The following is a 13,624-nucleotide window of genomic DNA, read 5'->3' on the forward strand; positions in this document are numbered from 1 at the left end:
TTTTTTTTTTTTTTTTTTTTCATAAATTCTGGAGCTGAATTGGTCAGTTTGTTCATAGCATGAGGATTCTAACAGGTTGCAGTATATCCACTGTTGCACTGAATGAGAAAAAAGCAAATGTTTGTTGGCAGAGAGAATATGCACCAGTATGTAGGTTTGCTCCAAATATTTGTACAAAAGCAATATCTGTATATATACAATATTTGTATAACATCCTGGAGTGACCAGTAAGGAAATAAATATCCATCACTGTGAGGAGATTCTTTCAAGGTGACAAATTCATACCTTAAAGCTAAAACGTACAGACTCTTGCTGTGTTGAAATACATTCCTGATGCTACAGTTAAGTGAGGAAACATACTCCTAGCAAAGCATGCTATTTGTCAGTTTATGACAGTAGCAAAAATGATGGAGAACAGTGAAGAAAAAATCCCACCTCTTGTGGTTGGTACAATAAAGTTTTGAATTGTGGCTGCAAACCGTGAGAGGATATCAAATGCTCCTGGCTATAGCTTGAATTTATGTGCTGGAAGTTGTATCAGTGCATTTGATGGAATATGATTCCTTTTTCTATGGGAAAGTATTTCCCTCTAGCCTACCTGTAGGAGTTTTCCACTTGTTCTTTCTTCTGCATATTGCTCCTGCTAACAGATMAATAATTCAGTTCCCAGCTTCCATGACATCTCAGCATACTGTTCCCATACACTGTGAATGAAGAAGGAATGTGAGTATCCATCTTAAAGACAGAAGGAAATGCATTTTTAAAAAATTGGTCATGSAGGGTTTTTAAAAGAGTTTTTTTTWAGTAATTTTTCACTCTTGAGTGCCTGATTATGGATGTACCAGCCCTAACTGTCTAAACAGGAGATTTTCTGAGACACTCTGTTGAAGAAGAATGGGGTTTTTGGGGAACATAATAATGAAGAGAACATCTTCACCCTGACACAGGAACCTATGTAAAGCCAGTATAGTGAGTCCTTCATGATGGTAAATATTTCTGTCCCTAAATGCCAAGAATATAAAGCTATGGAAATCTCCCGAGAGCCTTTGCACTGCAAAAGAAGACATTTGGAGAATGCATGGCAAAGCTAGCAACAAGATCCACTGATTTATTGCTTCTCCCAGCCAAATCCAGGAGATGAAATTGCTAAGGAACRACTATTAAATTCCAAGGAGAAACTATTGAAGAAGAGGTAGCCACAACATGATTGTCCTTTTTTCCTGGGAGGTGCTGTCACTATCATTATGGATTTCCTGGATTACTCTGTGGGTGAGCCTGATTGTTTAGTTACCTCCCCAAACCCCTGTAATAGGAAGGACTGCTATAGTAKAGAACTTATCCCACATCCTTAATCTCTAGTGCCAGTTCAAAAAAAGGGAATCTTCTGATAAATGAGAAAAGTAATAAATTTGCTAAAAAAATGAAATTATAACTTTCACCTTTATACCCTAGCTTCAGTCTCCTGCAGGGCTTTGTGACTGATGTGACATGATCAGTGTAATGCATGCTGAGTTGTCCTACAGATTAGCAATTAAATAGCCTAGATATTGGGTGCATGAAGCATTAGTCTRAACCAATTTTTATATGCTGAATGACTCTTTTCCCCTTGATCTGAGGAGAATTCAGTATAGCACTTTAGAACCTGAGCGTTTTCAAAGGTTTATGCAGATCTCTTTCAATAAGCTGCTAATAACAAAAGAACAGTTGAAAATGAAAATTGACTGAGAAGGGTTGAAGGGAATTCAGCTGKAGAAAAGTATCCCTTTAATCTATGGGCAGGGTAAGTCAAATGAATAACAAGGGTGGTTTCCAAGTATTTTAATATCCGTGTTGAAACACTTTGAGAGGTTGTAAAAGTCACATGAATTWAGGTGCAAAACAATGAGACTGAAGCAATAACCACTTTTAAATGCCATGAAATGATCTTTGAATCTGCCTGATTGTTTCCTCCAGCAATTGTGGTGCATCATTTTCTGTCAAAAATGCAATAACTGARGTTTGAGCATATACTTTATAAACTATGGGCTTCAAGACATGAATGAAAGATTTTTAATATGAATAATTTGAAAGAKTAAATTGAATGGGAGTTATGGATACTTTTGCCTAAAAGAAAGACATTAAAGAAGCACCGCAGTGATTCATTTTAATACGCCAGTTAGCTAACTGTTTACTAGATGTGTATTCGGTAAAATATTCTTACAAGACATTTTGAAAAACCTGCAACAATTTTGATTAGCTTTCAATATGCTTCTAGTTTCAAGTCAAGTGTCACAGCTGATGTGCAATCTGGATCATGAAAAACTGAACTGACTGGTTCACWGCATGTATGATGGATGGTTTTTCATGACATCAAAAGCTGCTGCTGTCTGGGTTTTGATCCAGGCAGACCTGAGTGCGAAATTTTGATACCTGGAGATTTTTATTGTGTGCTGTTTTTCTGTTTTATGATTTTAAGTCTTCCCATACAGAAGTAGGCACAGTGGCTATAAGAGAATTTTTCTGTGCCACTGATACTGTTGAAGTTCAGTTTATAATTGTTTGCAGCTAAAAARGTCAAACAAATATTGTTAGGCTGCTACAAATCTCATTTGTTGTAGTTTGTGAGACATGCAGCAGATAATTTTCCAGGACCCTTATAATAAATTCATAACAATACAAACCAACACTAACGATAATCTTTATGGTGTTTTACACATACCCGGTCCAAACTTACTTCCTTGGCTAGCTCTGGGACTAGATATTTTGCAACAAAAGCTTAGCTACATTAATTTAATAGCAGGTTAAAGCAGTGGAACTTGAGTTGGTCTACTTGGTCTACATGGGATGTGGCTCGCTCCCCTGGATTGCTGCAGGTGTCATCCTTAAAATGCTCWCCTGACAAATCACTTCTATTCATTAGTTTCTTCTTCCTTAAGTTTTCCTGATTAAAACTACTGTCAGCACATTGCTTCGCTTTTGCTCACTGTTCTAGAACAGAAATAATATGTAGTATGTGAATGCGCATCAGTGGCATGAACATAGATCTAAGAAGGATGCAATATGGCACATTTTTTTTACATGAAGCATGCTGTCAATGAGCTCTTACACATGCATGAGGTCAGTTCAGGTGTGGATACTTAGAAACCAGAATATTCAGCATGGGCGCCTGAAATTTCTGTCTTTTTTGGTGCACCAGTATGTGTGGTACCTTCAAGATAGCTTCCTTAATCCTAAAGCATAATGGTTCRTGGAGAAATATGTAAAGAAAGGTAWACACAATCATGCTTCTCTTTATAATAGTAATTAGAGGCATTCATGTCACATAATATGAGACTYGGTTAGAATTTTCCTCAAGTTTGCAGAGGTTTAAGTTCACATTTTCACTTTTTACTGTAGTGCTGTRTCAAAGGTAGAAGATTAAAATGCAAATTGGCTTTAAATTCACAGCTTACTGTATAAGAATGATATTATGTCCTTTGAAATAGGTGTGAGCTCTCTTTGGAAGCTGTGCTCTGGTTTAAAAATCTGAGAGGTAACAGCAATGCCTTAAAGGCAAGCTTTGCATATATGTGCACATGTGGTCAGACTGAAATATAATATTAAAACATTCTGGTGTATTTGCAAACCTAAATATATTTGCAATAATTGCAAATACATTAATTAAAAAAAACACAGAACACAGAAATTTGTAACCAGTAGTTCTGTGCATAAATTATGAGGTTGTTTTTACTCCATAGTTTGCTAGAAAGTGTTTATTTCACGAATACAATTCTGATAAATGTTTAACCATGAACTTCTGACTACATTTTATCTTTCTGGCTMATAAAAAACTCAGAGTGAGTTTTCTTTCTAATTAAGGTATTGACTTTTGCAAGAAAAAGATAGGTTTCTGCAGTGGGAAGCTGAAGAAGTTAAAGCTTACTTTGAATACTTGTTTACCAGTCTCTATTACTGAGCATTTGCAYCAAGTATGGAGTTCTTACACATTCACATAAATATAAGATAACATTTTCACTTTAAACTCAGTAGCCTTTATATATCATGTAACTCCTGCTAGAAACAAGAAAAAGAGATAATTTACAGAGGAGACTGACTGTTTACAGGGGTGATTCCTATGTATTCAGCATGCAGCTGACAGCCAGGCARCTGCTGGGGTAAAATCCACAAGGTCTTAACAACCCTGGAATTTGCTATTTTCAGTGACAGATTTGGAACTGCCCTATGATAGAATCTGAATACTCTGCATTGCTTGATTATTCATGTACTGTTATACTGTGTGTCTTTGATATTTTCTGTATTCTGTATAGTAGCATTGGTTTAACTTCTAAAAAATCTGTCCAGGAAAAAAAGARTAATAATTCACCAAGCAGCTAACTTGTTAGATTAGTGTTAGATGGCTAATTTTTATTGATGGGGGCTCTYTTTTTGTCTCCTTCTCCAGCAAAATATAAGGGCAAGAAATGAAATGTGAATATAGAGTAACAAAAACAGCAGGTGGGATTAAAAGAGACATGAGAGACAGAAAAGGAGAAGCATTCATGGTCCACAGCACCTGAAAGATGCCAGGCTTCACTTGTGGTGGCTGAATAAATTAGGTTTGCCTGAATTAGAGTTGAAGTTATGTGACAGAAATACATATAGACAGTTTGCTGATTATGTGTACATTATTTTCTATAAAACAAATATTTATGGCTGAAATAAATAACATTTATTTTGGAGAATCATAGAATGACTCTTGCTATGCAARAAGACTGACATCTAATGAGTAACTTACGCAGCACTGATGGCACGGAGTGTAAGGTAGATGTGACCTGTCATCCTCTACAGCCTTTTTTTTTCTCTACTAACTACAGAGGGAATCAAGTCAGTTGGGTTTAGATGAATAGCTTTGACACAGTTGAAGTCAGATGAGTTAAATCCCACCTTCAGAGCAAAAAGACCATGAAATTTTTCTCCCAGACAGGTGAAAGCTGAGGCCTGCCATCCCAGGGAAWGAATACAGAAAGACAGAAGGTGAACGGCAGCATTGGTAAGCTGATAACTCTAACACCTCTTTGCTCCTTAGTATCCTGCATTACTGTACCCCAGCAGGAAGTACAAGGTTTTTTTTACCAGACATTTAAGAATGGCTGGATTTACTGGGGTATCTCAGAAATCTGAAGTAAAACGTTTGGCTGAAGGATTATTGCCAGTTTTTGTCAATATGCTGAAATAAAGTGGTTGGGCTGTTAAAGGCTTGGATCCTTTKCATGCTAGGGGATGTAATTGCCAGGGAACACTAAGCTGAAATACAGAGAAATTCGTAAATGAAGTGTGTGAGCATTGATAAGCAATGCTATTTTGTATAACAAATTTGGAGACTTTAAAGATTATTATTTATTTATTCCTTTTTAAAATAGGTGTATATACTAGATTAATAGACTTGACTCTGGCTGTGTTAAATAATTTCCCACACTGAATGGCMGGTAAAATGATACATATCCAATAATTTTCACTTTCTTTGGAGCCTTGACTTCTATACTCCAGTGAATCTGAGCATGAAGTGTGATTTAAATAGATACACATTGTCATGAKTTAGGGAAGCCTAAGAAAGGCTTCCTTGGAAATATTCCTGTGTAAGTCTCAGCTCCTGGGTTCTAGTGCTGCTTTTTGCTTGGATTTTATTATGTCTTTAATTTCATACTGTATATTGGTTGTGCTGTAACTTTATCCTTTTCAGCCATGGTATCAATCTGTTCTTGAAAAGCTTTGTACTTATGAAAGTGCATTGAAATGCAGGAGAATTGATARAAATCATTGTTGTGTGGCATTGTGGGTATTTAATGAAAAGTGGAAGRAGAAATGCATTTCTACTGTGGAGTRGRATCARTATTTTGATGAAYTTTATGACAAGTGAGGCTTTCCATAACGGAAGCTACTCTTAACCTTTTAGTTCCCATTATCTTATAGGAGCTACATGGTTCTTTTTACGCTTATGCATGTTCTCTTGTAGAAATAAACCCCAAATGTAATGCAGACAACTTCTGCTGTTTCTCTATGAAATGCACTGTTCTGCTTCTTTACACAGCAGCTACCGATTTGACTTTGCTGTGTTAGGCTCTATCTACATGTACAACTGGAGAGGTAATGTGCAAACTTGCATGGAGTGTAATACACTGGTATTGCCAGGGAAAGTAGTAAGCATTACTAGATATATACCTTTTATMTCTTTCTAACATCTACATACACCAAAAATTAATTATGTGACTCAATCCCTGAATATTTATTTACTTTGTCCTCATGGGTGTAGTCCAAAGGCAGGTAATTTTTTTTTTTTTTTTGGTTAAAGAAACATGATTATGGGCTTTGACACCATCAGATGAACAAAGAAGTGATTCTCTTCATTTTAGTGTCCGACTCATCTTCTCTGCTTGTTACTTTTAGAAATAACCCCCACAGTATGTTTACTTTACTTATTCAGGAAGAAGTTATTTTTATACTCCTCACAGAGTGTCATTCAATCTGAAATGATTAGTCTTTGCTTGTTTGCCAAATTTTTTTCTAAGTTTTGTTCTTCCACCTGTTTGTTTAGTCACTGATAGCAGTTCACTCTCCCAGTGTGTCATCTGACCCAAGCACCTCTGGGTTTCTCAAACATCAACATWATTCAACATTATTTTCTTTTATCTTTTCAAGGTATTGGTGTTTCGGTAATTTTATTCCTGGTTAAAAATAAAAATACCTTTTCATACTAGTTAATCTCTGCTGCTCTTGGGTCAGTCTTGCCACTTAATTTGGACTTTTCCTCTATTTCATGTTATAGATYTCTGTCCTTTGCCCTTATTTTTAGTCCTGACACAAGTCAGAATGGAAAACATACTCTAAATGTTCCGTCTTTGCTCTGTGCATTGAGAATTAGACTACAAAGATTATACATACTGTACTTGGTATGGTTTTGGATAAAACTTTCYATTAATTATTTGTCTTCTGGGATTATTTTTCCCCGTGTACATATGAACTGTTCGTTTTCAACAGAATGGAAATTGCTGAATCCAAAAAGGAATTTTTAAGAAATCAGCTTGTTGTGTGACCTTCAACAGACACCTAAACAGGAGAGTTATCCTTGTGCATATTCAGGCTTTAGCACCGATGGGTTGTTTACTCCTTTTTATAAAGGCAAAAGAAAAACAAGACAGTGATTCCATCAAATTCAAGAAACGCTGTTTCTGATGGGCTGGGTGCCAGTGGGTCTGCAGCCAGGCACAGCAGCAGAGGAGCTCTGCCCCGGTGCTGTGCAGAGGAGCGTGAAATGAATGGGGACCTTTCTTTCTCTGTTAAAACTCTGACACAGACTTATGTTTTTTTGAAAAGTGCAGTCCTGACAGCTGTGAAAACATGATGCTCCTACTCTCAGTTGAAGAGGAGAGTGTTGTAGAAGATCTTCCCGACATTCATTAGCCAGTCTGCATCAAAACTGCTATTTGAGGAATATCCCAGGCTTTAGACATGTTTGCAGTGAGGTCTCTGCTGAGACCCCTGCTGAAGGTTTCACTTATTATCTGTAGTGTTGATAAGTGTCTATTTGACAGGTAGTGGATTGCATTCCACTGGCTCCCTAAACAGCMTTCAGCATGACAGCAACCTCACATTGTTTCTTCCTCAGCTTCTCAGAAGAGGCTTCATTTTTTGGAAGAAAAACCTCACTAAAATAAATACAAAAACTTCTAAAGAAAAACTTTAACATGTGTAAGATGAGGGTTTTTTTTGTCTAAAATTACTATTTTAAAAATGGATTCCTGCAAATGGTTAATATATAGAAGAATTGTTCATGGGCTGAAGCAGTCCCAAAAATCCTGGTGGCAGTTGGTATGGGCCTGTAGGCTCTCCAGTGTTCCCTTTAATGCTTCCAGACTTTCCAGGCACAATCCCTTGGTTCACTCTGGCCACTGGTATAAGACCTTCTTCATAATGCACAAGGTAATGAAACTTCCTGAGATGCAATCCACACTGGGAGTAGGGGGCACAACACCCTCTCACAGCCTCTGCTCTAATATTCATAACAGCAAAACYCGACCTCTGAGCTCTGTAGGGTGCAGCACACAAAGGGCTTGGCCCTTGAAGGGAGCTYGTAGGTGGTGTGTCAACAGTTGTGACAGGTAACCCACAGAGACACGCTGCAGCAGTGAGAACTTCCTGTGTTGCACAGTGAAATGGTGTCAGAGGGCTTTTAGGGAACTGGCCAGACGAGCTGAACTTGCGTGTGCTTACAGCAGGCAGAGGAGAGATGCTGAACACATGCTGCCTGCCATCAGCAGCCCTGCAGTTGCCAAGAACTGCAGCTACACCATTACATAAACCGGCACACAGGACACATTGTGCAGCCAGACACAGTGTTTGTGTGTGAATGGCTCTGCGTAGGTATGTGGGGAAGTTCACACATGTTAACAGGTTCATCTTTTAAATTTAGTACCAAAAGTTAGGCTCTTTTATAGCCTCAAGTCRTCAACAACAGACAGTACTCACTTCTTTTTTAAAATGGAGGTGCATGCAGCATGATGGAGCAAATTTGTCCCTTTAGAGAAGGCTCAAGTACAGATTCTGTGCTATCACGGCCAAAAAGCAGCTTTGGTTCTCCTACACTAGTAGGCATTTCACGATTTTAACCCTTAGAAAACTGGCTGTTTCACAATGAAACAACAATACAGCTTTCCAAACCATTTCTGTGAATGTGATAATTCAAACAGTGTAAAGCAATTAGTCTGTATAAAGAACTTAAAATAGACGAAGCTACTTTTTTTTTGCAAGTAGCTATTTCCAGCTCATTAGACACAGAAAAATCCTTTACACTCAGCTTTTTGACTGCACTCYATCAATTCAGCCCAATCAACAGATTTTCTCAATCTAGAAACAAAGCGAAATGAAACAAGGGAAATGAAACAGTGAGTAGATCAGTCATCTCTGCTCAGCTTTCAAGGCTGGGTTTTTTCAGTTTTGACATGCTGRAAACAATAAGCTACCTGAAAATTATGGCTGGTGATTTTGACAGCTGCATTATTTTCAAGAAAATTGAAAATTCTCTTTTTAAAATCTAATTTTATTAGAGTCTTTTGTGTGTATATTTTTTCAGGCCTAACTTGATATTCTGCTCAGAATTGGAAAAAATAGTTCCATTAATTGCATTAATTCCCAGCATTGATCCATCCTATGCAGAGAAATAGTCGGCACATCATAGTCAGCACAAAAGACTAAAACACCTGCTCCCAGTCATAGCACAATACTTATTTCAGAAGCTGTTATMTATTATTTTATATAAAGTATATGCTCCTACACACCTGGCGGTAGTTTGAAATATTTCATTGTTATGCCTATTCTGCCACATGTCTTTTTCAAAAAGGCCAAGCAGTGCTAATGTGGCTAGACTCTCAGAGCAGGCAGGACTGATGGAATATATTACCCCCACATTTTTATGGCAATGGATGGATTTTCCTTGTCACAGGCAAAGTATGCTTTCTGCATGGCTGGGGACAATGGCAGATTTTTTTAAATTAACATTTGAATCTATTATTTATGAGTGCATTCCCTGATGACTGAATCCAAGGGCAAGCCCTGCTATGCTTGATGTGGTCTCTCACAAGAGGGCTTGAAAGGACTTCCATCTTACAAGTGGAGAGAACTGAGACTTTCTGCTTGACTGCTCCTGYCTGTCAGGCAAGGACAAGCATTCAAGGCTAAAGATTTCCCAATTCGCAATGTCCTTGCCCCAAACATCATTTTCTAAGGAGAACCATGTGTCAGCTCACTGCCAGTTCCCAAACTTGCAGATGTTAACAGAGGACCTTGTTGTTAAGGCAGGCCCTTTTGACACCAGGAGCAGCCTAGGGCTGTGARTTTCTGACAAGCTGCTCAACCAGCACATCATGCTTGGGGTGACAGGCACGTTCAGCCAAGGAGTGTGAAAACCACTTCGGAGTTGTTCCACTTCCTCCAAGACAGACCCACCAACAGCATCAGTACCCCCAACTTGGTGTTGTGATAGGGCTGGAAAGTCTGTCCATGCAGTCACTCAGACACACACCCAGCTTCCCTCCTACACCCAGCTCTCTCCACATCCAGCTTCCCTCCTACACAGTGAAGGACAAGGCAATTACAGCTGTGAGGACCTGAATTTTTTATCCTGAATGAGTATGAGATTTGGGCATGTATTAGGCACATGGCAAATGATCTATGTTTTCTGTGAGCAGAAGACTTTCAGATTTCCAACGAATTTATAAATTGTTTTGTGTTGTGAGCATTTAAAAATGTTTTTTAAGAAGTATACCTAATGTCACTGGGTTTCTATTTAAAAAGTGGTTCTGTAAATTATTTAAATTTCTGTTGTCTTATTCTGTTTTTTACAGCAGTGCTCTTCCAGGTTTGCAACAAAACTCAATACCTTTTTTGAATTCTAAATGTGCTTTTTAAAATTTGTTGAAGTCAATTTATGAATGATGMTTTAATTTGTGATACTTGTTTTAAGGAGGGGTGACTTGAAGAGGCATGGACCTGTTTCCTTTCTATTAATAAATCTCACAGGTTTGTTTATAAAAATTAGGCTATTAAAAAAAAGAACAGATTTTTTTTTCCAAGTTATATAAGTGTTATATCAATAATCAGTGGAAGTGTAATTTCTGGATTTCACTTAATTGCTATGTATATGATTTTGACTGCTGGGTAAATAAACTGTGTTTTGCTGAGCATGTACTTTTTATTGTGTTGAATGATAAACTGTACCTATGATCATGAAATAAATTTACTTTTCTCAAAACCAGCTTTCAATTCTGTTGTCCTGTAGTCAATAAAAACTGCTGAAAAGTACAAAGGGAAGAGAAGTAAACAATTATAGAGATAAAAAAGCTGTTCTTGAGAAGTAACATTTGTAAGTCACAAAGGCTATATGATTCCATATTGAAATAGCTGATTGCCRTTAGTCCTTTCCTTAGGATAAACTACTCCATTTACAATCACTTTTTTTCWGAAGAATTATCTTACAAAATTTTAATTCAGGAAACAGTGTTTGTTCTTCCCTAGTGACTGTCTTTCCACCAGCTTTAATGACCATGAAAATAAAGGGCTCAGAGACTGTTTACACTTGTATTCAGTTARGGAGCATTAAGTTACCCTGCACATGTCTTCAAAACTCAGCTCAGAGTTCAGCTCAGAGTTCTCAGTTGCACATCATACATAGTATTCAAGCAGAGTCCATCCATATACTAGTGTGTKGCTTTATTAATGGAAAGGTTTTGGTATCTAGTACCTCTAAATGTCAAAGCTTCTTAGATAAATCTAAGAATACTGCAGTTTTTTGTATTCAAGGTCAATTAGGTCTACAATGTAGGTAAAAGACGATATTTGTTTCCCTTTCTTGCCCCAAGAATTCAATTACTTTTCATTACCATTGGAGGTGTAATGGTATGAAGATTAAGGTGAAATATTTCATGTGATGAACTATTGATCTGCAATCAGAAATCAAACCACCACATCAGAATCTGGTTTCTCCTGGTCCATGCTTGTACTGTAGCAATTCAGAGGTAAATTTGCCTCATGCTGATTAGACATCCCTTTCATTTTGTTCTTCACTTCAGTCTCTTAAGTCCTTGTAGTACAATCTTGTCACCTCAATTCAAAAAAACTCCTAACAATTGGTGCTAATAATTCATACCACTATCAAGGTMATTGGTCAGGAATCTGTGCACAGCAAAAGACAGTTCTTGCTGTCTTTRAAGTATTTCATGGTTGTGTTCATAAGTAATTGGAAGTTACTATTGTGAGAGCTTCTGTCCCCTGGACTTTAATAAACCAGAACAGAAACTTGCATTACTCAAACGAAATGAACTAAACAAATCTRAACAAACCTTCAGAAYCTCGGTGTAAAATAAATGCATTTATTWACAAAATATTAGACAAATAGAATGYACTTCCATCATCTTTGCTCATTGATTGCCTTTTGCAGTCCTGAAAACAATGACATCTTAATTAAATACAGTGCTTCCCTTACAAGACTTATAAAGATTGYCCATTTGCTAAGTTCAGGTGCTCATTTAGAGAAGATGTAGGTTTTTTAAAATTCCTCATCCAGTAAGGATACCAATCTTACAGAYTGGTAAAATCATTACATCCTTGAACTAAAGTTTTGACACTTAAGTGAAATATGAAGAATACTTCAAAATCCTTTGACAATTTTATTAACAAATATGTTTTAGTTAACATGTAATGGCATAAGAGTAAACTCAAAATTCATAAAGTAAAATATATGCTTCTGCAGATACAATAAGATAAAAAAAATAGTAATTTAAAAGTACTAGAAAACCCTCAACATGTTGTTATCTTCTCTGTGCTTTCATTATTCTTTCAAACATGGTGCTTGTTCACTTTATTTCAGCTGTAAGGCTTCTACCTCCACCTCTGGCTCACTTAAGAATCTATTAAAATTTATTAATTCCTTTAAAAYATGCAAAAAAATTACGACTTCCAAGAAGAAGAGCCACATAGCCAAAGAGCTACAGAACTCACTGAAGAATATATAATGTTTTATATAATGATAAATAAAACATCAGTTAATTACAGTTTAAGGCTAAATCCTTTGCTGGTGTAAATGGGCAGTCACTGCCAGCTTCAAGTTCTAAGTCATGGCAAGTTGCTTTGTCCATAAAGCAGAGTATTGTCTGTCTCAATAATATTACATTATAATCCTTAAACATCACTAGGAAAGTTACATTTTCAAAAACAATATGTTCATTTTGAGTCCACTCCAATTATATACATTTGAAAGTAGATTTCTCTGAATGGTTAAAGGAAACCTTGGTACAAATTATTGCATAATATGAAAAAAAGTCACAAAAGTGCATGTATGCATGTGTGTATGTATGTGTACACGCAGAAGGAAACCACACTGCTACTTGCAGTGCAGCCAGCTACCACTATAAGGCATTTATTGCTGTAGATAGAGACCTGTGTTGGGTCAYAGGGTATATTCACATGAATGTAAACTTTATCCCTTGGTTCGAGAAACCYCATGGGATGTCTTCATATTAGGTAAAGGAGTAAGGCCAGGAACTGCCTGGAAGTGGCACCTTATTTTAGGACCTGCCTCACTGAGGTTTTATTGCAAAAAGAAGAAATTGTTTTGCACCAAACTGGTAACTAAGTTAGTATATCAGCTTAGTGGGCTTTAGAAGAGCAAATATAATTTTTTTTTCCATTTTCCACCAAGTAAATTTGGCAGAAACAATACCATATTTCCCATTAGCTTCTAGAAGTTTCGAGTGGCCAAACTTAAAACTGGGTGGCGTCAGCACTGGGAATAAAACGTCCACTTCCAGCTCCTAGGAATCAATCTCAATGACATTTCTTYAGCAAGTGAAGAGTTATATTTTTAACTGCAAGCATGGTCTCTGTGCAGGTTGGTTTGATCAGTGTCTCAGGAAGTAAAAATCCAAAATGGCCAGTGTCACGCAGTTCGAAYGCAAATGCATAGGGGATGCCATTTTTGTAGGCCCAATCCATAGAGCTGCCTGAACTCACATCTGAAAAAGGCAATTCAGAGAAAGCATTAAAAAATCTTAAATGCAGCTCATACTGAAATCACCAGAGGGTTTTTGTGGCATTTTGTCTGCAGGACTCAATGAGT

The 13,624-nt window shown here is 37.1% G+C and overlaps 1 protein-coding gene across 1 annotated transcript in view; it reads right to left on the reverse strand.

Annotated features, from left to right (window-relative positions):
- Positions 1-13,133: 13,133 nt before the first annotated feature.
- The window catches only part of CPA6 (carboxypeptidase A6), a 78,640-nt gene continuing 78,149 nt past the window's right edge, over positions 13,134-13,624 (reverse strand). Inside the window, exon 11 of the mRNA XM_057363882.1 lies at positions 13,134-13,520. Within this exon, the coding sequence (XP_057219865.1) occupies positions 13,333-13,520 (188 nt within the window). The 3' untranslated portion in view covers positions 13,134-13,332. The remainder of the gene's footprint in view (positions 13,521-13,624) is intronic.

Source organism: Malurus melanocephalus, unplaced genomic scaffold, assembly GCF_030028575.1.
Source record: "Malurus melanocephalus ecotype Western Australia unplaced genomic scaffold, MMel_1.1 scaffold_32, whole genome shotgun sequence".
NCBI lineage: Eukaryota > Metazoa > Chordata > Aves > Passeriformes > Maluridae > Malurus > Malurus melanocephalus.